The following is a 21,317-nucleotide window of genomic DNA, read 5'->3' as shown; positions in this document are numbered from 1 at the left end:
TATATATCTGTTCCATAAATGTTGAGTATCTATTAAGTGCCAGACACTCTGCTGGGTCCTGAAGATACACCAGTGAAGAAAACACACAAAATTTCCTTCCCCAGGGAGTTTACATGCCACTGTTTATATATGTACACCATACACCAAAATATACAATGACTTCAAGCTGTATATATGGTGTGCTTGTTCATATTCCTTAGCCTTCACTATGGAATACCTTTCCCTTGTGAATTGTTGTTCCATATTTTTTAAATCGTTACATACCCTTTGAGTATACCATAATTTGTGTCCCCCAGTTTGAACTGTTTAGGCAATTTCCAACTTTTTGTTATTATAGAAATAAGTGGCCGGGCACGGTGGCTCACACCTGTAATCCCAGCACTTTGGGAGGCTGAGGCGGGTGGATCACTTGAGGTCAGGAGTTCGAGACCAGCCTGGCCAACATGGCAAAACCCTGTCTCTACTAAAAATACAAAAAAATTAGCTGGGCGTGTTGGCGCGTGCCTGTAATCCCAGCTACTCAGGGTGGCTGAGGCAGGAGAATCACTTGAATCTCGGAGGCGGAGGTTATGATGAGCCGAGATTGCGCCACTGCACACTCCAGTCTGGGTGACAGAGTGAGACCCTGTCTCCAAAAAAAAGAAAAGAAAGAAAGAAAGAAGTGACTATGAACATCTTTAAATATGTATCTTTACCTTAAGAGTTCACTGTCTCCCTAGGGCCAATTATTTTTATTTATTTATTATTTTTTCTGAGACAGAGTCTCGCTCTGTTACCTGGGCTGGAGGGCAGCGGTACGATCTCAGCTCACTGCATTCTCCGCCTCCCGGGTTCAAGCAATTCTCATGCCTTAGCCTCCCAAGTAGCTGGGACTACAGGCGCCCGCCACCATGCCCAGCTAATTTTTGTATTTTTAGTAGAGATGGGGTTTGACCATGTTGGCCAGGCCAGTCTCGAACTCCTGACCTCAGGTGATCTGCCCACATCAGCCTCCCAAAGTGCTGGGATTACGGGCATGAGCCACTGTGCCCAGCCAGGGCCAATTATTAGATATAAGTGTAGCAGGCTGAAAAGTAGGAACATTTGAAAGACTCTTGAAACACTGTTGGCCTCCTGGAAATATTCTACAGTCTGCACTCCCACCAGCGGCACTCCTGCCCTGTTCTTATCTTATACTTCCCAGTATTTAGGGAGAAAAAGTTACCAGTTTGAAAAGTAATCTTATTGTGCTTTTAAACTATATTTCTCTCGTTATTTATAAGAACACACATATTTTTCTATCCTTATTTGTCTGACTCATCTCTTAAAGTCATTTGCTCATTTTCCTATTTAACGTAATGTCTTTCTTGTTTATTTATCAGCACTTTTTATATAGTGAGCCATTTAGTCCATTATCATGAATGTGGCACATTTTCTCCCAGGTGGAGAATATGCATTTTTGCCCAGCTTCTCTACCAGGTAAATGACAAGGAGGGAAAGGAGAGGGCCCTCCTCTTGGTATAGAGGAAAGGTTGGTTTTTCAACCAGAATCTCTCTTCTAGGCACAGCAGCAATGACTCAGTCACTGTGATGGCAGTGCCCACAAGCACCAATGCCCAAGAATCCCATTTGTTTTGCAGACAGGGCTGCTTTTATAGTGCCAATCTATGCTTTCTGCCTGAGCTGCCAGAACCATGCGGGGTCCAAATAGGCATGTGAGCATGGAGATGAACTCTGTTCTGGATAAACAGTACTCCACCTTGTCCCCTCCTCCCGTATTAGTAGTCAGTGATCCGTGTGAATTTAATTGGTTTCCAGAAAGTGAGTGTTATGTGTATACGTCAGTGTGCCACTTTCGAGTTATAGAAAGAAAAAGTTGGGCCTTGTGGCTGTGGATGAATGAACATGACCCTGACAAACAGCTGCTGTTCTGAACAGCGGGATAGATTTATGTTTAAACCAGAGTAAACTATGCAACCAGGTAATAATTTTGAGCAATGAAGTATGTTTGCTATAGTAACCATTACAGACACAGATAAATCACAGTAATTTCAACATGGCACTTTTGCCATTCAATAAATGAGTATTTTAAATTTCATTTGCTTTTGAACTAAGTTTCATAATTTATGGAGTAAGTCATTCAAAGATTAATGCTCAGAAGGGAGGAAAATCACTATACAAGAACAGAAACATGTCATTTATGTATATTACATTGGGACTTTGTCTGCCCGTGTTTCCATTATAAACCTGATTTTGCAAACATTTATAATAGACCAATAAAAAGTTTGCCCTGGGCTAAAGTTTGCCATTTGTTTCTGAGATTCCAATTTTTATATAATTATTTTCTTTCTCAAATAATATGATTATCTATCCGTGTGTGTGTGGTGTTTTGTTTTGTTTTGTTTTTAAGATGGAGTCTCACTCTGTTGCCAGGCTGGAGTGCAGTGGCGTGATCTCGGCTCACTGCGACCTCTGCCTCCCGGGTTCAAGCAATTCTGCTGCCGCAGCCTCCTGAGTAGGTGGGACTACAGGCGCACGCCACCACGCCCAGCTAATTTTTGTACTTTTATTAGAGACAGGGTTTCACCATGTTGGCCAGGATGGTCTCTATCTCTTGACCTTGTGATGCGCCTGCCTCGGCCTCCCAAATCCTGTTGGGATTACAGGCTTGAGCCACTGCGCCCAGTCCCATGTGTTTTTAATGTGTTACATCATTATACAACATGACTAATTCAAAAGTTTATTTATTTTAAAAGCAGATTTGTGGCTGATGATTTCAGCACGTATTGGCTTGCAATTGATTCTGGAGCTTTTTAAAGATGGTTACACAATATTTAAAGATGGTTCGAAAATATGGTTCAGAGAATGAGAAAGGAAAGTGGTTAAATGTCATGATAGCACCACATGATTTTACAATAGCAAAGACAACAATAATAGTGACACTTCATTAGGACAAAATGTGAGCTGATCTATTAGAGGAACCATTCAAATTTAGCACCTCCTGTTTGATCAGGCTACGTAATTTTGTAAATCCCCTATTCAGTCACCCAATCTGCATACTAATCAGTTCCGACGTTATTTATATGGTAACATGAAAGCCTTTAGTTTTTTATATTTTCAGTTACTGTTTCTCTTACTTAACTGCAAGCTCCTGAAGGTCAGTGACTATTTTTTTATACTGCCAGTACCCAGCACCTCAACTGAGTACAAACTGGTCAGGAAACGCTCATTGAATAGATGAAGACATAAATGTTTGTTCAGTTGTAGGCTGTTGCCAACTTCTGAAGGTCGTCTTGTTTCAAATGTTTGAGTCATTGGGCTAGAACTTGTAGTTCCTTCTCCCATTAAGAAAAATTCATGTAAAAGATAAATTATACCACAATAACTTAATTTCATTTCCAATGATTACACTCCAGTCAAGTAGTGGAATTATAGTAGTCGGTCAGAGGTCTGACCAGTTTCTGGAAAAAAAAAAAAATCCCCACCCCAGACAGCAGACAATCCTGAAGTCAAGCTTGAATGCTCCATTGATGTGGTTTCCACATGTTGTAAGTAATTTATTCTATTGTTGGACACCTGGCTGTGCTTGCCCTCCTCCCCCATCCTTTTTAATAAAATGGTGGTGAGTCCATCTTTGTCTTTTAAATTTTTTTTTTTCTTTTAGGGACAGTGTCTTGTTCTTCGTCTTCTTTTTTTTTTTTGGGGGGACAGGGTCTCGCTCTGTCACCCAGGCTGGACTGCAGTGGCACAATCTCAGCTCACTGCCGCCTCCATCTCCCGGGTTCAAGTGATTCTCCTGCCTCAGCCTCCCGAGTACTTAGTATTACAGGCATGTGCTACCATGCCTGATTAATTTTTATATTTTTAGTAGAGATGGGGTTTTACCATGTTGGCATGCTGGTCTCAAACTCCTGACCTCAAGTTGTCCACCTGCCTCGGCCTCCCAAAGTTCTGGGGTTACAAGCATGAGCCACCATGTCCAGCCAGGTGGGGCTTGTTCTGTTTGCCCAGGCTGGAGTGCGGTGGTGCAATCGTAACTGACTGTAACCTCTAACTCCTGGCCTGTAAGGATCTTCCTGCCTGGGCCTCCCAAAGCACTGGGATTACTGGTGTGAGCCACTGAATCCAGCCTCCTCTTAACTTTAAAATCCTTAGTCTTATCATCCCTTTTAGAGCACTGAAAACCAGGCCAGACTTCAGGTGGGGCTCCAGATATACCTACCCCTTCACCTGCAGGCCACTGAATCTGACTAGAAGCGGCTCTGAGCAGCCTTCTTTGGACCAGTAGTTCTCAAAGTGTGGTTCCCCAGCCTGCAGCATCAGCGTCACCTGGGAACTTGGTAAAAAATGCAGATGAAACTCTTGGGTAGGACCCAGCAATCTGTGTTTAAGAAGCCCTCCAGGGATGGCAAGGCACTAAGTTTGAGAACCACTGACAGGGCTTATTGGAGCATGGTCCCAGGGCAGAGTGGTGTAAGTGATTCCCATGAGCAGTACACAGGATGGATGATATGCACTTCAGCGGCATACGTGGTCATCATGGTCAAGGGTCCCTGAAGCTCATGGAAGAGACGAATTGAAGCTTCAGGCATGGAGTCCAAGGTGCAGTGGTCAGATGTGATGGGAGGCAGCTCTGGACCAGCACGGCCAAGCTAGTTTCAGGATGAACACTGCATGCACAAGGCTGCACGCAAGAACTTTGTCAGTATATTTTAGTACCTAATTGAAAAATTAAACTAGATTTAAAATCTGTTATGTTTTCATAAGAGATTTCACTATGTCTGTTAATGAAATAAGGTACTTTTACATCCTTGAAATAGAAATTGCCATATTTCTGTTGGCTGTAAAATGCTTAATAAATTTAAAATGGTTGAAAAAAGGTTAAAACAATTTTTACCTCTTAGTTTGAGTAAAACTTCTTGTTACTAATAACCAACAAGAACATCAAGAGATCATTATTAAACATCTTGATCTGGAATGGCATATAGTTCTTTCAAGCATATAGACAGTTATTTCAAAGACAGTTATTTTCAAAGAAGTAAGCTCAAGTTTCTTGAAAAAAATGGAAAATATTTTATTTGAAAGTATTATGTCAATTCAGTATTTAATATCTTCAGTAATACTCTGATTTTTTCTCTTTTCCCTCCCATCCCCTCCCCCTCTCCCCTCTCATCCCCCTCTCCCCCCCCCCCCCCCTCTTCCTTCCCCCCCCCCCCCCCCCCCAGTCTCCCTGTGTCCCCCAGGCTGGAGTGCAATGGCACAATCTTGGCTCACTGCAACCTCTGCCTCCCAAGTTCAAGTGATTCTCCTGCCTCAGCCTCTGTGAGCCACCGTGTCTGGCCTGATTTTATTTTCTCGATGGTTATTAGGTATTATTTTAAAAGAATAGTTTTGGCCAGGCGCGGTGGCGCATACCTGTAATCCCAGCACTTTGGGAGGCTGAGGCGGGCAGATCACCTGATGTCAGGAGTTCTTGACTAGCCTGGCCGACATGGTGAAACCCCATCTCTATTAAAAATACAAAAATTAGCTGGGTGTGGTGGCGGGCACCTCTAATCCCAGCTACTGGGGAGGCTGAGTCAGGAGAATGGCTTGAACCCAGGAGGCGGAGGTTGCAGTGAGCCAAGATCGTGCCACTGCACTTTTTTAGCCTGGGCAACAAGAGTGAAACTCCATCTCAAAATATAAATAAATAAATAAATAAATAAATAATAAATTTTTTTTTTTTCCATTTAAAATTTTCTCAGTTTCTCTTAGCATGCAGTGTGCTATCATTGTCAGGGGATCGCTGTGGGGAAAGAGGTTGGGCAGCTCTGCACTGGGTAGTTCCCTGCTCCCTGGAAGGCTTTCCCATGTTTATATTTTTCTTCCCTTCTCTGTGTAAACAGCCCTGCTTCCTCCAATTGATCCTGAGTATTTGATACCATTTCCAGACACCATTCTAGTGAAGGTGCTCTGGTTTCCATTGTCCCCGGGAAATGTGGCATTCAGAGCTGAGCAGTGTTACCCAGATGTCATATACCTGGTGCCAGAACAGAAGGAGTGTTGCACCTGTGGCTTAGAGTTGAAATGCAAAGTGAATGACTTCAGAATTCACTAGATGGAAACCCCACTGAAGCGGTGCGTGTCTCTTTCACTGTTTTATCCTCGTTGACTTATGGGCTCAGTAAAATTATGGAATGATTAGATGAAAGAGGAGATGGAAAAAAAAACAGAGAAAGCAAAAGGAAATGGGCTTATGTAGTGCTTCCTGTCACTTTTGTCTTATGTTAGTCAATCCCAGTGAGCAACCGGATGTACTCAGAAGATCACTTAGTGGTCGGGCACGGTGGCTCATGCCGGTAATCCCAGCACTTTGGGAGGCTGAGGCAGGCTGGTCACTTGAGGCCAGGAGTTTGAGACCAGCCTGGTCAACATGGCAAAACCCCATCTCTATTAAAAATACTCTATATATATATATATATATATGCTCAGTGTGGGTGGCACGTGCCTATAATCTCAGCTACTCGGGTGGCTGAGGCAGGAGAATCACTTGAACCCAGGAGGCAGAGGTTGCAGTGAGCTGAGATTGTGCCACTGCACACTGCACTCCAGCTTGGGCAACAGAGTGAGACTGTCTCAAAAAAACAAAGAAGATCACTTAGTGAGCATGGGATGAGAACAGGGAGGGTGAGAGGATTCTAGGGATAGCCACTACCATCTAGAATGGCCAGATATCATGGTCTGTACCCCTGGGAAATTCACCCAGGGGGTGGGTTATAGTGTGGATATGCCAAGTCCTGCTACTAGAATGAAAAATTGAATTATAGAACTTGTTGGATTCGTTTTTTAGGATAACTAACATGTCTTCATGGACACTGTGTCTTTTAATGATTACATTTATATAGCATGACACTCTGGTGTTTTATACACTGTAAAAGGTGCATTCTTCTAACACAACACTCACATCTTATTGAAGTGATCCATTGCCACATTGTGGTGTGTGGATCTTATTCTTATCTCCATGCAAAATGCTTGGTATGTGGTATGCACTCAACACTGGTTAAGTTGTAGCTTAAACGATCTAGTACATAGTTTTAAACAAAGACAGTTTAGACATTAAAGAAGTATACACCTTGTTTGACATGAGGTGTGGGAGCACCAAGCTTGACCCTCTTAGATTCAAATTACTCCTGAATTTAACCAATTCAACTCTGATGTATTTTAGCACAGCCATGCTTCAAGATGGTGGAACTTACCCTCCTGTCCTCCCAGACTGATTTCTACTCCTTCCCCGGGTGCTTCTTGACTCCTCCGAATGGGTACAGCAGTGTGGACCTCAGGGAGGCCCCCTTAATATGCTCCTCCGCTTTCACTCGGGGATCTCAGACCTAATTCCAGCTTTGCCCAGTGTGAAAGCTTTTCCAGAGCAAGGTGACTTCTTCAGGAATTTTGCATGTGATATCTTTCAGAATAATAGTGTGTTATCTCGGCCAGAAGTCAGAGGAGAAATTTTACTCAGAGAAAGAGCCATTTTCCTATGGCTACCTTAAGACATAAAAGTATAGTAACATCCATCTCGTAACTGATCATGTGGTCCGTCTGTACTGTAGCATCCCATGGCTCACCTTTTATGAACTAACCGAATCCCTGGGCCTACTCTACTTTATAGTTTTGTTCCCACTACTATTTGTATCATATAAATTAATTAGCTCCTTACCTTTTTACTTTTATCATGTAACACTGAACTAAGTTACTTAGCCATCTTAAGTCATTTTTTGGAACGTGGTAAGGCTTAAATAAAAAAGTAACTAATAACTGCAGAATATAAACTATCAGGCCGGGTGCGGTGGCTCATGCCTGTAATCCCAGCACTTTGGGAGGCCGAGGCAGGCGGATCTTAACTTGAGGTTAAGAGTTCGCGACAGCCTGGCCAACATGGTGAAACTGTCTCTACTAAAAATACAAAAATTAGCCGGGTGTGGTGGTACACATCTGTAATCCCAGCTACTCGGGAGGCTGAGGCAGCAGAATTGCTTGAACCTGAGAGGCGGAGGTTGCAGTGAGCTGAGATGGTGCCACTGCACTCCAGCCAGAGCCACAAGAGTGAAACTGTATCTCAAAAAAAAAAAAAAAAAAAAAAAAAGAGTATAAACTAATACAGCAAAAGACTCAATTATTTTAACACAGAGCATTAATGGCTGGGTGGAAATTGCCACTTCAGGTTTCTTTCTTATGAAAGCTTGCAGAAATTCACTGATCCCTTAATTATGGTGAGACTTTAAGGTTGCAGTTAGTGAAATAGAATTCTTCAGCTGTGAAATACAAATTTCCCCCTTAGAACCTTTCTTCTTTGATATGATGGGATGAGAGTACTTTTCCTTCAGTTTCACTCAGAAGAAAATTTCTTATACCAGGCCAAGAGCTTATGGGGTCCAGAACAATGACTAACATCTTCTGTTATACCTCGAGCAATATGGGTGAAATGAGACATGAAAAGCTGAAGAGTTAGGTATGGATGAACAAACTGACAGGCCACTACTGATTTTTACCTAAAAGTGATTAAACATTACAACATTCTCTTTTAAGTTCTTATGTATCTAAGTTGTAGATCTTAAATATTTGTTGAATTGTTTTTACTTCCTAGTGTAACTCTGCAATCCAAAAGTAAATCTTAAATAAAAACATGAAAATACACGTCCCATGCAGTAAAATTGCAAACACAAATTAAAAGAAGGAAGCTGGGCATGGTAGCACATACCTGTAGTCCCAGCTATCCAGGAGGCTGAGGCAGGAGGACTGCTTGAGCCTGGGAGGTCAAGGCTGCAGTGAACTATGACTGCACTCCAACCTAGGCCTGGGTGACAGAGCAAGACCCTGTCTCTTAAAAAAAAATAAAAAAAGAAGAGGAAGGAAAAAAGAGTCAGGCTTATTGGCAAAGTGATCCAATTTAAACAAACCAGGCCTAGGACAATTGTTCACACTTCTAATCCCATCACTTTGGGACGCTGAGGTGGGAGGTTTGCTTGAGGCCAGGAGTTTGAGACCAGCCTGGCCAACATAGCAAGACTCCATCTCTAAAAAAAAAAATTAGGCATGGCAGTGTGTACCCACAGCCCCAGCTACTTGGGAGCCTGAGGCAGGAGGATCATCTGAGCTTAGGAGGTCAAGGCTGTAGTGAGCTATGGTCACATCACTGTACACCAGCCTGGGCAACAGAGCAAGATCCCATCTCTTTAAAAAATAAAAATAAAAATAAAATAAAACAAACCAATAGATTCCCAGTAGTACTCTCTTGTACAGGGAGCCTGTGCAAGGCTGTAGAAAGTAGCACTCTCAAGGGGATGTCCTGGCACATAATAAATACTAAGTAAATAGGTTTTGATGGATTGTGGTGGCACACAATGAATTTCAACAGGAATTCATTGGAAGGCCATTTGCAGTCTAGTTGAGGAAAACCAGTCAGTGAGTAGAAGAGTTGCTACCCATAGGTACATTTAATGAATACGTGATGTGGCTAGTCATTGGTGTGCCCATACTCAGGCATATCATTTAAGGCACAAGTGGGCAGAGAAGGTTAAATAGGAGAGCCTATTGGAATTGGAACTGAAAGATGAGTAGGATTTGGGTGGATAGAAAGGAGAAACATTCTAGGTAGCATAAGCGGAAGTGAGACACCAGGCTCAGTCTACACTCAGGGAGCAGAGGACATGGTAACTTCACTAAGAGGGTTTATGATCAGGCTATTTGGTGAAGGGGCTTCTTCTGAAACGTGGACTTCATCTGTCAGTATTACGTTTCCATGAAAGATTTTGTGGATTTCGTTTTGTTTTGTTTTGTTTTAGTCAGAGTCTCGCTCTGTCACCCAGGCTGGAGGGCAGTGGCACCATCTCAGCTCGCTGCAACCTTCACCTCCTGGGTTCAAGCGATTCTCCTGCCTCAGCCTCCCAAGTAGCTGGGATTATAGGCGCTTGCCACCATGCCCGGCTAATCTTTGTATTTTTAGTAGAGATGAGGTTTCACCCTGTTGGCCAGGCTGGTCTCGAACTCCTGACCTCAAGCAATCCACCTGCCTCAGCCTCCCAGAGTGTTAGGATTACAGGCGTGAGCCACTGCACCCGGCCTCCATGAAAGATTTGGAAGAGAGAAGTGACACAGAAGCAGTGAGTTTCTCAAACAGTATACATCACTGGGGAATTTTGGCAAATTGCAGATTTTGATTCAGGAGGTCTGGGATGGGACCACGACTGGATGTATAGCAGGATCCCAGGTGATACTGATGCAGATGGTCCACAAATCACATTTTGAATAGCAGAGACACAGTACTATTTCCAGAAGATGGAGTTGACAATAATGATTAGAGGGGCATGACACCACTTTTCATGGCCCTTTTAGAGTAAAAAAGGACCCTAAAGATTATCAAGTGGTCCATTTGCCTTTTGTTGCCATTGGAAAAACCAAACCAAACAAAATAAAACAGGTTCTAAAGGTTGCACTACAGCGGGGAGCAGAACTGGACTCCAGTCTCCCAGCTGACAGTACTTTCCATGCAACCATATGCTGGTAGCCCAGGTAGCTGTGAGGCGAAGGACTACAAGTGGAATGGATTCACTAGATGGATGCAAGAAACCTTGGGAAGAGAAAAGCAATAGCTTTGGACAGTTGATTTAGTGGGTAGTGAGAAGAGAAGACTCCTAAGACAATAGATTTTTTATTTTTATTTTTTTGAGACGGAGTCACTCTGTCGCCCAGGCTTGGGCGCAGTGGCGCGATCTCAGCTCACTGCAATCTCCGCCTCCTGGGTTCAAGCCATTCTCCTGCCTTAGCCTCCCTAGTGGCTGGGACTACAGATGCCTGCCTCCACGCCCGGCTAATTATTATATTTTTAGTAGAGACAGAGTTTCACCATGTTGGCCAGGCTGATTTCAAACTCATGACCTCAGATGATCCGACTACCTCAACCTCCCAAAGTGCTGGATTATAGGTGTGAGCCATCACGCCTGGCCAACAGTGTTGAATTTTAAGTCCTGGTAAAATCGACACATGTTCCTTGAATTGACTGGAATAGAGAAGTCAGACAAGAGTGGAATGATTTCCTGGCAAAGGTGAGAATGTTGACTTTCAGGTTGCCCTGGGATCTACATGCCTGACCGCCCTGCGCTAGTCTGTGTGTTGACTGCTGGAGCTCATCTAGTGGGATGGCTGGTTCGTCTGAGACAGGACAGCCAGGACTGAGAGGTTAAACAGCAGCCAGCAGGTCATGGAGTCAAAGCTTGGACTCCCAGAACTTTGCAAATAGTTAGTCTCTTTGATTTTTCAATAAAAATAAAGATGTAATGGTATTTTGAGGTTTAAAACATGGAGAAAGGGGCCTCCTTTAAAAGGTGAGAAATAACCTACTTGAATCTGATCATGCAGACCCATTTATAGTAAGCGGGGAAACCAAATGAAAGCCAAGACTAGATAGTGTATAAGGTAATATAATTTTTTTTTTTTTTTTTTTTTGAGACTGAATTTCGCTCTTGTTGCCCAGGTGGAGTCCAGTGACGCAATCTGGGCTCACTGCAATGTCTGCCTCCTGGGTTCAAGCGATTCTCATGCCTCAGCCTCCCAGGCAGCTGAGATTACAGGCCTGCACCACCATGTTGGGCTAATTTTGTGTTTTTAGTAGAAATAGGGTTTCTCCATGTTGGTTAGGCTGGTCTCAAACTCCTGATCAGGTGATCTGCCTGCCTCGGCCTCCCAAAGTGCTGGGATTACAGGTGTGAGCCACCACGCCTGGCCAATATATACATTTTTAAGTAGAATTTACCTGGAAGTTTCTGTTCATCTAGTTTATCTGTTACTTGGTAAGGATCTCTCCTGTGAAAAACACATATAATATAGTTTGCCAGCTGGGAGATACCACAACTCTACAGCCTTCTTGTAAAGTGATAAAAACCACGTAAATCTATGACCAGCAGCAACTTTCCACAGCAGTTCAGAGCTTGGGTCCCTCCATTAATTGCATGCATCAGTAGTAGCATGTGGCATTTTACTTTTAGCTGCATGTGGCTAAGCATCCGATCGCCTCTGGCTTTTTCCACCTCCTCCTTCCTGTACCTAGTGTGGAGGAGGAGAACTTGGCACTGAGCTGAGCTGGTGGGCGCCTGGTATTCTTCCTCTCCGTTTTTGGAACAGAAGGGGGATTTGTCCCTCCTGCTTTTCCAGCTGTGAAGTTCATTTGGCTTGGAACCTTGGCAGCATTAAGGGAGGAGGAATGTGTGGATTTCCACAAGAAGGTGGAGACAAAGTGGGAGTGGGGATGAGGGCATGATCTTTGTTTTCCTGGATCTAATTCTGCCCTGGGTGGGTTTTTGAGTCTGGTATTTTGCACAATGGGATGTAGCTCCTAAAGCCAGAATGTCATCAATTAGGGTCAGAGACTTAGTTTTGTATTTGACCTAGTCCCTTTTAGTGTGACTGTAGATGTGTGTGTGTATACATACACAAGCAGGTGAAAGCACACACAGGTAGACATTTGTTTTGGTTTCGGTTTTGACAAACTACTGATTTCATCTTGCAATACTTGGGTTTTGCTTTTGTTGTTGGACTTATTTATTTATTTAGCTTCTGTGTTAGATACAATAAAAATTTGCGGAACTATTTTTTCTACAAATTGTCCAATCTGACAATAAATGCATTTGAGGTTTTTCTCCCCAGTAAGATTTTTGATCACCTGATTCATTTTTCTTTTTAACTATACCATACTATAGTGGAGCCTCTTTTAGTCAAACGATGAATATGAAATCATTTCAGCATGGTCCTTCTCTATTAATAATAAAATATACAAATTTTAACACATCAAGAAAATATTTTAATACTACCCATGACCTAACTAGAGAAATAAAGTATTAATACTTTTGTTTCTTTTTTTGGGGGGGGGGGGGGGGGGGCAGAGTCTCTCTTTGTTGCCCAGGCTGGAGTGCAGTGGCACGATCTCTGCTCACTGCAATCCCTGCCTCCCAGTTCAAGCTGTTCTCATGCCTCAGTCTCCTGAGTAGCTGGGACTACAGGTGCGTGCCTTCACACCTGGCTTATTTTTGTATTTTTAGTAGAGACAGGGTTTCAGCATGTTGGCCAGGCTGATCTCGAACTACTGATCTCCTGATCCGCCTGCCTTGGCTTCCCAAAGTGCTAGTGAGCCACCATGCCCAGCCTGTTTTAACATTTCTTAGGTAGCTTTTTAGCTTAATTGTTGGACTTAATTGTTACACTTAACTTGGGAGGGTTTCTTTAAGAGTTTGTAATGTTAATGAGATTTGTCATTCTTAAATTGTTATCAAAGTTAACTTTGGGGACTTTTATTATGTTTTAAAAAATATATGAATAATTTGTATATGTATACTTTTTATTACAGAAGGGATTTGTTATGTTTATCTTTGTGTTTTAAAAATATATTAAAGTGATTGAAAAAGGTTATAAATTGAGAAGTAACCATTGGTGTGTAGAATTTTTTTAGATATTTTCTCCTGCATTTATAGACATACATATGTAGATAATTTAAAAACATAGGGGAACTGGAGATTTTTTTTTTTTTTTAAGACAGAGCCTCATACTGTCACCCAGGCTGGAGTGCAATGGCACAATCTTGGGTCACTACAAGCTCTGCCTCCTGAGTTCACACCATTCTCCTGCCTCAGCCTCCTGAGTAGCTGGGACTACAGGTGCCCGCCACCATGCCCGGCTAATTTTTTGTATTTTTAGTAGAGACAGGGTTTCACCGTGTTAGCCAGGATGGTCTGGATCTCCTGACCTCGTGATCTGCCCACCTCAGCCTCCCAAAGTGCTGGGATTACAGGCGTGAGCCACCGCGCCTGGCCTGGAGATTGTATTTTTAAGCTGATCTTTCATCTTTAGAAAAAAGTAATGCAACACTACACGCTTATAAAAAAATTCAGTGAGATATACTCTCAGCGTTTTTTTTCCTCTGTGTGCACACATACATATATGTACAAACATGCATGCGTTCATGTTGGGATATATTTGTATTTGTGTTTAGTTTTCACCGTTACACTTAACTTGGGAGGGTTTCTTTAAGAGTTTGTAATGTTAATAAGATTTGTCATTCTTAACTAAGGTATCCATATGTGACTTAATGATGAACAATTAAATCTATAGGTCAAATTTCCAAATCTTCTCACCTCACCAGCCACAGCAAAAATTCACAATTCACTTTCTTTTTTTAATGTATTTAAAACGTTTCAAACTAAGTTATAATGCCCTAAGGTTCAAGTTCAGCCACCAGTGTTGTGTGGCTCTCCTGGGTTATTCTGAGCAGTAATTTCTCATTAAATTCTGCTTAGAATATGCTTTTTCCAAGCAAAGTTTATGAGCATATCATATTCAGAAATTTTAAAGGATGTAGCCAGGTGCGGTGGCTCATGCCTGTAATCCCAGCACTTTTAGAGGCTGAGGTGGAAGGATTGCTTGAGGCCAGGAGTTCGAGACCAGCCTGGCCAACATAATGAGACTTGTCTCTATTGGAGGGGAGAGGAAATAAGAAAAAAAATATTAAAAGCATTGCCGGGCATGGTGGCTCACGCCTGTAATCCTAGCACTTTGGGAGGCCAAAGTGGATGGAGCATGAGGTCGGGAGTTGGAGACCAGTCTGGCCAGGAGACCAGTCTGGCCAAGAGACCAGCCTGGCCAATATGGTGAAACCCTGCCTCTACTAAAAATACAAAAATTATCCAGGCGTGGTGGTGGGTACCTGTAATCCCAGCTACTTGGGAGGCTGAGGCAGGATAATCACTTGAACCTGGGAGGCGGAGGTTGCAGTGAGCCGAAGATCGTGCCATTGCACTCCAGCCTGGGAGACAGAGCCAGACTCTGACTCAAAAAAAAAAAAAAAAAAAAGATAATATATTGACACTTAGGAAACAATAGTGAATACTTTTTAAATAAACTCTAAAGTTACATTCAACTTCAGAATGCATTTCTTCATGTCCTTTTGCAACATTTAGATGGAGTATCTAAATTTCATAAATATGATTTTTCCTTATGACCAAAGACAGTCTTCCAGTGCTAGGAAAGAGTCAAATTCCTGGTGATTGAGCCACATGCTCAAGATTGAGCAACATTAAGGAACTCTGATAGCTAATTCTTAACTTAAAAATGGTAATATTTCATGATTTGATGTCTGGGATTTTCTTCAAAGTAAAATGAGATGAACATGAAGTAAGGGTGAAGGTATAGAGGAAACAAAATCAGCTCTGAACTGCTAATTGTTGGAGCCGGGTAGTAGGAATTGGGGAGTTTCTTTTCCTCTTCTCTTTACTTTTGTATATTTAAAATTTTCTATAATAATGGGTTTGAAATAAGAGACATGATCATTGCAGCCTAATACAGTGCAATATTTTGACCTTAAGTGATAATTCAGGCTGACTGTTGCCAAGATATACTTGAGTAAATGTTGTAAAAGCCACAAGATAATCCTTCCGGATATTGTCATGAATAAATGGTTGCACCCCATTCCTCATTTTGAAAACTCATGAGCAGGCCCATTTCCTTGGGAGTCAGCATGGCAGACTGTAATTCCCAAAGCTGGCCACAGCGATATCTGCCATCCAGTGTTGCTCTTGCGGTGTGGCTTTGGCACTCCGCCAGCTGAGAGGTAGCTGTGAACCCTGGGAGGGCTTGTGATTCTGGCAGATATCTTACCATAGGAGGCTGTCATAGGAGGCAATACAAATCTCAGCACTTTGGGAGGCCAAGGTGGGCAGATTGCTTGAGCCCAGAAGTTCGAGACCAGCCTGGGCAACATGTTGAAACCCCATCTCTACACAAAGTACAAAAAAAGTAGCCGGGCATGGTGGCATGTGCCACCTAGAGGCATGTGCCTCCCAGCTACCTGGAGGCTGAGGTGGAAGGATCCTTTGAGCCTGGAAGGTCAAGGCTGCAGTGAGCCATGATCTCACCACTGAATTCCAGCCTGGGCAACAGAATGAGACCCTGTCTCAAAAATAAAAATAAAAATAAAAAAACCCAAAAAACCAAAGGGGCAACACAGCTGCTGCCTGCCTTTCTCCGTATGCTTACTCTTGCAACCCAGCATCCTGCTGTGAGGAAGCCTCAGCAACCCATGCAGCCCTAGCATCAGCTTCCAGACATGGGAGTGAGCAAGCTTCCCAGTGATTACAGCCCTCCCATCAAGTCATCCCCAGCTTTTGCATGTTCCCAGCTGAGGCTCCAAACACTGTGGAGCAGAGCAAGCCTTTTCTGCTATTGCCTTTCTGAATTCATATTCACAGAACCTGTGAACATCATAAGATGCTTGTTGGTTTATGCCACTACATTTGGGATCATTTGTTACACGGCAGTAGTAAATGAAACAGTCGGCGTATGTTAGGGGAGGAAAGAAGGATCTTATTTCTCAGTGTACAACATGCCCAAAAGTTATACATATTTACACATATACTCAATGATTGTTTTGATGAGGTTCACAGTGTTTACTATTTCTGTCTACGTTGTGACATCCAGATCAGGAGCTGTAGTGTAAACCATCAGCTATTCTCTGAATAAAGGGGTCGTGGCTGAGCAGTCAGGTGCATGGCACATGGCACATTATAGTAATTACTCTTCTGCTCTTTTGTCATTGACATCATGTGACACTCATCAGTGTTATAATAATGGAATTTTGCCAATAGTTTATTCCATTTTTCTCTCTCCAAGCATTTATAGGTCCTTAACTTAGTGGATAACTTTACAAGCTTCTCCTCAGTTGTGCAATATTTTTACTTTAGAATGTGTTTGCTGTAAGACATGCGTCTAAATGATGACTCTAATCTCTTATCCTTGGGGGATAAAATCAATAAGATATCCTGAAAAAATTATTCTCTTGCTTGGTCTTAAAAAAAAACAAGTCACTAGAAATATCACTATACAAGATCTCCTGCTCAACATCAGTAAGCTGCCCTTGATAAAACAAACTTTCTGCATGAAAACGTTACCTGTCTCCGTGATTTTAACATTATGTGTCAAACTATAGCCCCAATCAATTTTCTGAAAAGTAGCTAAACAAGCTGCGTGTGGTCATGAACTATAGTTCTAGGTAATTGGGAGGCTGAAGAATGGCTTGAGCTCTGGGCGCAAGATGGCATTGCGTGATGATCACGCCCGTGAATAGCCACTACACTCCAGTGTGAGTAACATAGCAAGGCCCTGTTTCTTTAAAAAAAAAGAGAAAAAAAATTTGTTTAAATAGCTAAAAGAATCAAATGCCTATTATAAGTAACAAATGAACATGCTAAGATGAAATGATTAAAATTTTGCCTCCTTATCATCAAACATTTAATGTGGTTGTTAATAAGCAACTACTTTGTATGCAGGGACAGGTACATTTTGCATAATGTACCATATATGTTACATTTGTGATATGACTTGGCAAATGATGCACTTAGCAAATAAAATCTATTCAAAAAATGCAGATAAACAGATATAACAAAAGAAGATCGTTTCCTAGGATGATTATTACTATTACTAGTGAGGTAGAAACTTAGAGCTTGAAGAAAAGGTAAAAGTGGAGGAGGGGAGGTGAATTGAATCAGTCACTTTTGCTGATGGTTATAGAAGGTCATGGGCTGCAATTGGGTGTTAAAGGGGCAATTTCAGAGAAAATTTCAGAGAAACTAACGGTTTAGTTTCATCATCACTCTGAGTTCTCTGTACCAATTCCTGAATAGGAAGGAAGATTTGGGATTAAAACAATGCTAATGATACTTTTGCTTACCTCCTGCTATTTAAGTTTGTAAATTTCTCTATATGAGGCTGAAAGGTTAGCTCCTGGGAAATTGTGATTGGTCTGTAAGCACCAGAAATGTCCAAAAGTATATATCCCCTTCATTAACTGCACCTGAGCCTGACATCCTACCATTCACACTTGGAATATATAACTCAAAACATTGTCCGTATACTGTTTGGTAGAAATGGTGTGTCAAGTTTGGTACAGAAATATTTCTGTTATGAACAACGGCAGCAATAAAAACCAGGAGGATGTTAATGAGAGTTCTATGGAGCTTTTACACCACTGTGATAACTTTTTATGACAAACAAGGGCCTGAGATTAGGGGATGAGTGAGTTGCCAGTTCATTAAATTCTTGTCCATTAAAACCCATTTCTCTTTCTGGCCACTTGTCTACAGTCATCCCATTCTCAGATGTACTCATCCCAACACATTCTTTTTTTTTTCACTGTGGCAAAAAAACAAAACACACAAAAAAAACACATAACATCAAATTCACACTCCCAACAGTTTCCCCAAGTGTGCGGTGCAGTGTTGTCAGCCACATGCACATTGTTGAGCAACAGATTCCCAGAACACTCCCCCACAACCCTGCATAAAAGTGAATTCATTCTGATACTCTATATTCGTTCTGGATTCCTGTTCCTTATTTAAAAGTATAACTTTGCTCTGAGTTATACTTACTTTAATACTTTATTGCTACTTTTATACTTCAACAAAAGTTTTTCGGTATTGGTGTAGTTTTATAATTGTGTTAATGATGAAAAGGGCAATTGAACAATTAGATGCATGTGAAAATGCATAATTTACATAATTTATTTTTATCACAGGTAATTTGTTTATCTAAATACTCTTCATTTTCTTTTACTTTCAAAGGAGATACAGCCTCCTCGAAGTGTGAAGTGAGGGTGTTATACTATATGGTTTTATCTATAATATTCTTTGATTCTTCTGCCTCTCACAATTTAATGATATTTCAGTGCATTCTTAATATCAAGTATTTATATTTCATTTATCAACTTGATCCCGAGAGTGTTTGTTTTTAAATTTCCAGATAGGCCAGTTCATTTGCATTAGGGAAGTATAGTGATTTTTAAGGCTGCAAGATAACATTTGGTTAGCTTCCCAGCTTCCTAAAGACATTAACAACTTCTCCTAAACTATTAAGTACTCTGAATACATTTAGAACTTTAAAATTGGATTGGGGCTGGGCGCGGTGGCTTATGCCTGTAATCCCAGCACTTTGGGAAGCCGAGGCAGGTGGATCACGAGGTCAAGAGATCGAGACCACCCTGGCCACCATGGTGAAATCCCATCTCTACTAAAAATACAAAAATTAGCTGGGTGTGGTGGCGCATGCCTGTAATCCCAGCTGCTTGGGAGGCTGAGGCAGGAGAACCACTTGAACCCGGAAGGCGGAGGTTGCAGTGAGCTGAGGTCATGCCACTGCACTCCAGCCTGGTGACAGAGCTAGACTCCGTCTCAAAAAAAAAAAAAAAAAAAAAAAAAAAGAAAATTGGATTGGAACTCTAGTGTCATTGGAAAACAGCTAAACTCAAATGGGTTGCAGTAAATTCAGTGTCTTAGTGACCAACTAAGTATATCCACGGAATTATTTCACCATGAACTGTCAGTCCCCTTGACTGAAATTGTGCTTTTTTTCTTCTGCAATAAAATTGTCAGCAGAGTCTGGCAGCAAAGTTTGGAAAATAGTTCAATCTTAGGGGACCACAGCTCTCATTTTAAAAGCATTTTAGTTTTCCCAGAAAATCTGTTTATCTCTGCCATCTCCTCCCACTCTATACCCTAACCTTTCCCGAATCCTCCCCTCTCTTCTTACATGTCTATTTGTCTTTCTCATGTGTGACATGTTTGGAAGTCCCGTTAAACCGGCATCTGTTCTGTTTTAGGAGAAACCCGATGCTAGCCCCACGTCACTTCAGCTGCGGTCCCAGATCGAAGTAAGCACAGTGACTTTAATCATCTAGTTTTGCTTCTGCCTTTTTTTTTTTTTTTTTTAAGTGACACTCTATACAAATCAGATGAAGCCTGCTGCTCTGACCACACTGACTGTACGAATCTTCTCTCGTAGGAGTCGCTTGGCTTCTGTAGCGCCGTGTCAACACCAGAAGTGGAAAGAAAGTAAGTCTTTCTGCCTCTGCCAAGGACCACTTTCCAAGAAGGTGTCTTTTAGGTCCATGCTGACGGAAGTCAAACAGGCGATTGTGTGCGTATGTACTATGGAGTTTGATGTCATTTTCCTTAACATGTTGCATGCATGTGTGTGTATCTAGGTGGCTAAGAGTGTGTTTTGTAATGCAGTTGGTGATGTCTAAGGATTTTGTAAAGAGTTACTGATTTTACACTTATTGTGAATAAACCCTAAATAAATCTCCAGAAATGGAAAGGATAGGTGCATTAACCAAGATGGATTTTCATCTTTTACATTAATTTTTAATATAGGATGAAAGTTATCAAGAAGCAAGAAACAAAAATAAAATATACTATATTCTAGAATAAATCAATGATTAAAAACCCGTCTTCTGCACCTCATTTTGGTAGGTGACCTTAAAACAACAATGAATGTGTGTGTAAAAAAATGGCAAATGATCCCTAGCGTTTCCTGTTAAAGGTAATATTTTTGCTTCCTTGACCCAACTTGGACCCTGTAATTTCTGCTCTCATGAAAGCTAATTTTATGTTTCGTGTTATATTTTCAGTATTTCTTTTAAGCAACATAAATAAGATAAAAACAAGAGAATCTTTTTTCTAAAACCTTTTCTTTTTCTACTTTATTGCTTCATCATTATACTAGAATGTTCTATTTGTGATCTTCCATGGTAAAAAAATTTAAAGAAAGTCCACATCTCTAAACAGACGCTTCCTTTGGCACGGAGCCACTTGTACGTTCATGCCAACAGAGGCATAGAAGTGGTTTAGGCATCAAGTATTTCTGGAATGCAAAGCACACGTTGGGGAGAGCGTGTGTGTGCTTTAGAGCACAGCTTTGTCTAATCCATCCACGTGTGTGTGCTGCTGGCACAGGCGGTTCTGGGAGGAGGGCTGCTTTGCCAGAAAGCTATAATTCTAAACTTAAGAGGCTTTGTGGGTTTTGTTCTGGTCTGAGGAACATTGTGAGTGATGTGCCATAGCTCATCAAGGCCACTGCCCACTCAGGGTGAGAAGATAACTGTGCACATCCCATCAACTTTTTTTGTTTTGCTTGTCTTGCCTCCTCCCAGGAACCTAGTAATATGGAGGCTGAAATAGACAAAAAAGGCTCAAGTTGACATTGACTTTGAACTTGGAGGTACTGTGGTGGGGTAGAAGCATCGAGTGAATGGGCTGTAGCTTTTCCTGCCCTAGTTTATTACTTACGTAGCATGATTCAGGCTGAGAGCTCAGATGTTCCCTCAGGATCTCTGAATCCTTCAGGAAACGAGAAATGTTTGCTCTTCCTCCTAAGAGGAAGTGACTCACCAAATTTGTACTAACCTTAGTTAGGCTGGGTAGTACTTCTTCCCCTCAATTGTGGAGAGTCATTCTTTCCGTGTTTATATCGTTTACTTAGTAAAA

At 41.8% G+C, this 21,317-nt stretch overlaps 1 protein-coding gene across 3 annotated transcripts in view; it reads left to right on the top strand.

Moving 5' to 3' along the window:
* The window catches only part of LOC116463120 (SAM and SH3 domain-containing protein 1), a 208,575-nt gene that overhangs the window by 80,421 nt on the left and 106,837 nt on the right, over positions 1-21,317 (top strand). For 2 of the 3 annotated variants that reach the window (XM_032146083.2, XM_032146080.2), the window contains exons 3-4: positions 19,652-19,702; positions 19,834-19,883. In XM_032146083.2, coding sequence (XP_032001974.1) covers positions 19,652-19,702; positions 19,834-19,883 — 101 coding nt within the window. The remainder of the gene's footprint in view (positions 1-19,651; positions 19,703-19,833; positions 19,884-21,317) is intronic. The other variant, XM_032146081.2, reaches the window with a different exon arrangement.

The sequence above is a fragment of the Hylobates moloch genome, unplaced genomic scaffold (assembly GCF_009828535.3).
Source record: "Hylobates moloch isolate HMO894 unplaced genomic scaffold, HMol_V3 SCAFFOLD_26, whole genome shotgun sequence".
In the NCBI taxonomy this organism is placed as follows: domain Eukaryota; kingdom Metazoa; phylum Chordata; class Mammalia; order Primates; family Hylobatidae; genus Hylobates; species Hylobates moloch.
This window is presented reverse-complemented; position numbering and strand designations above follow the sequence as displayed.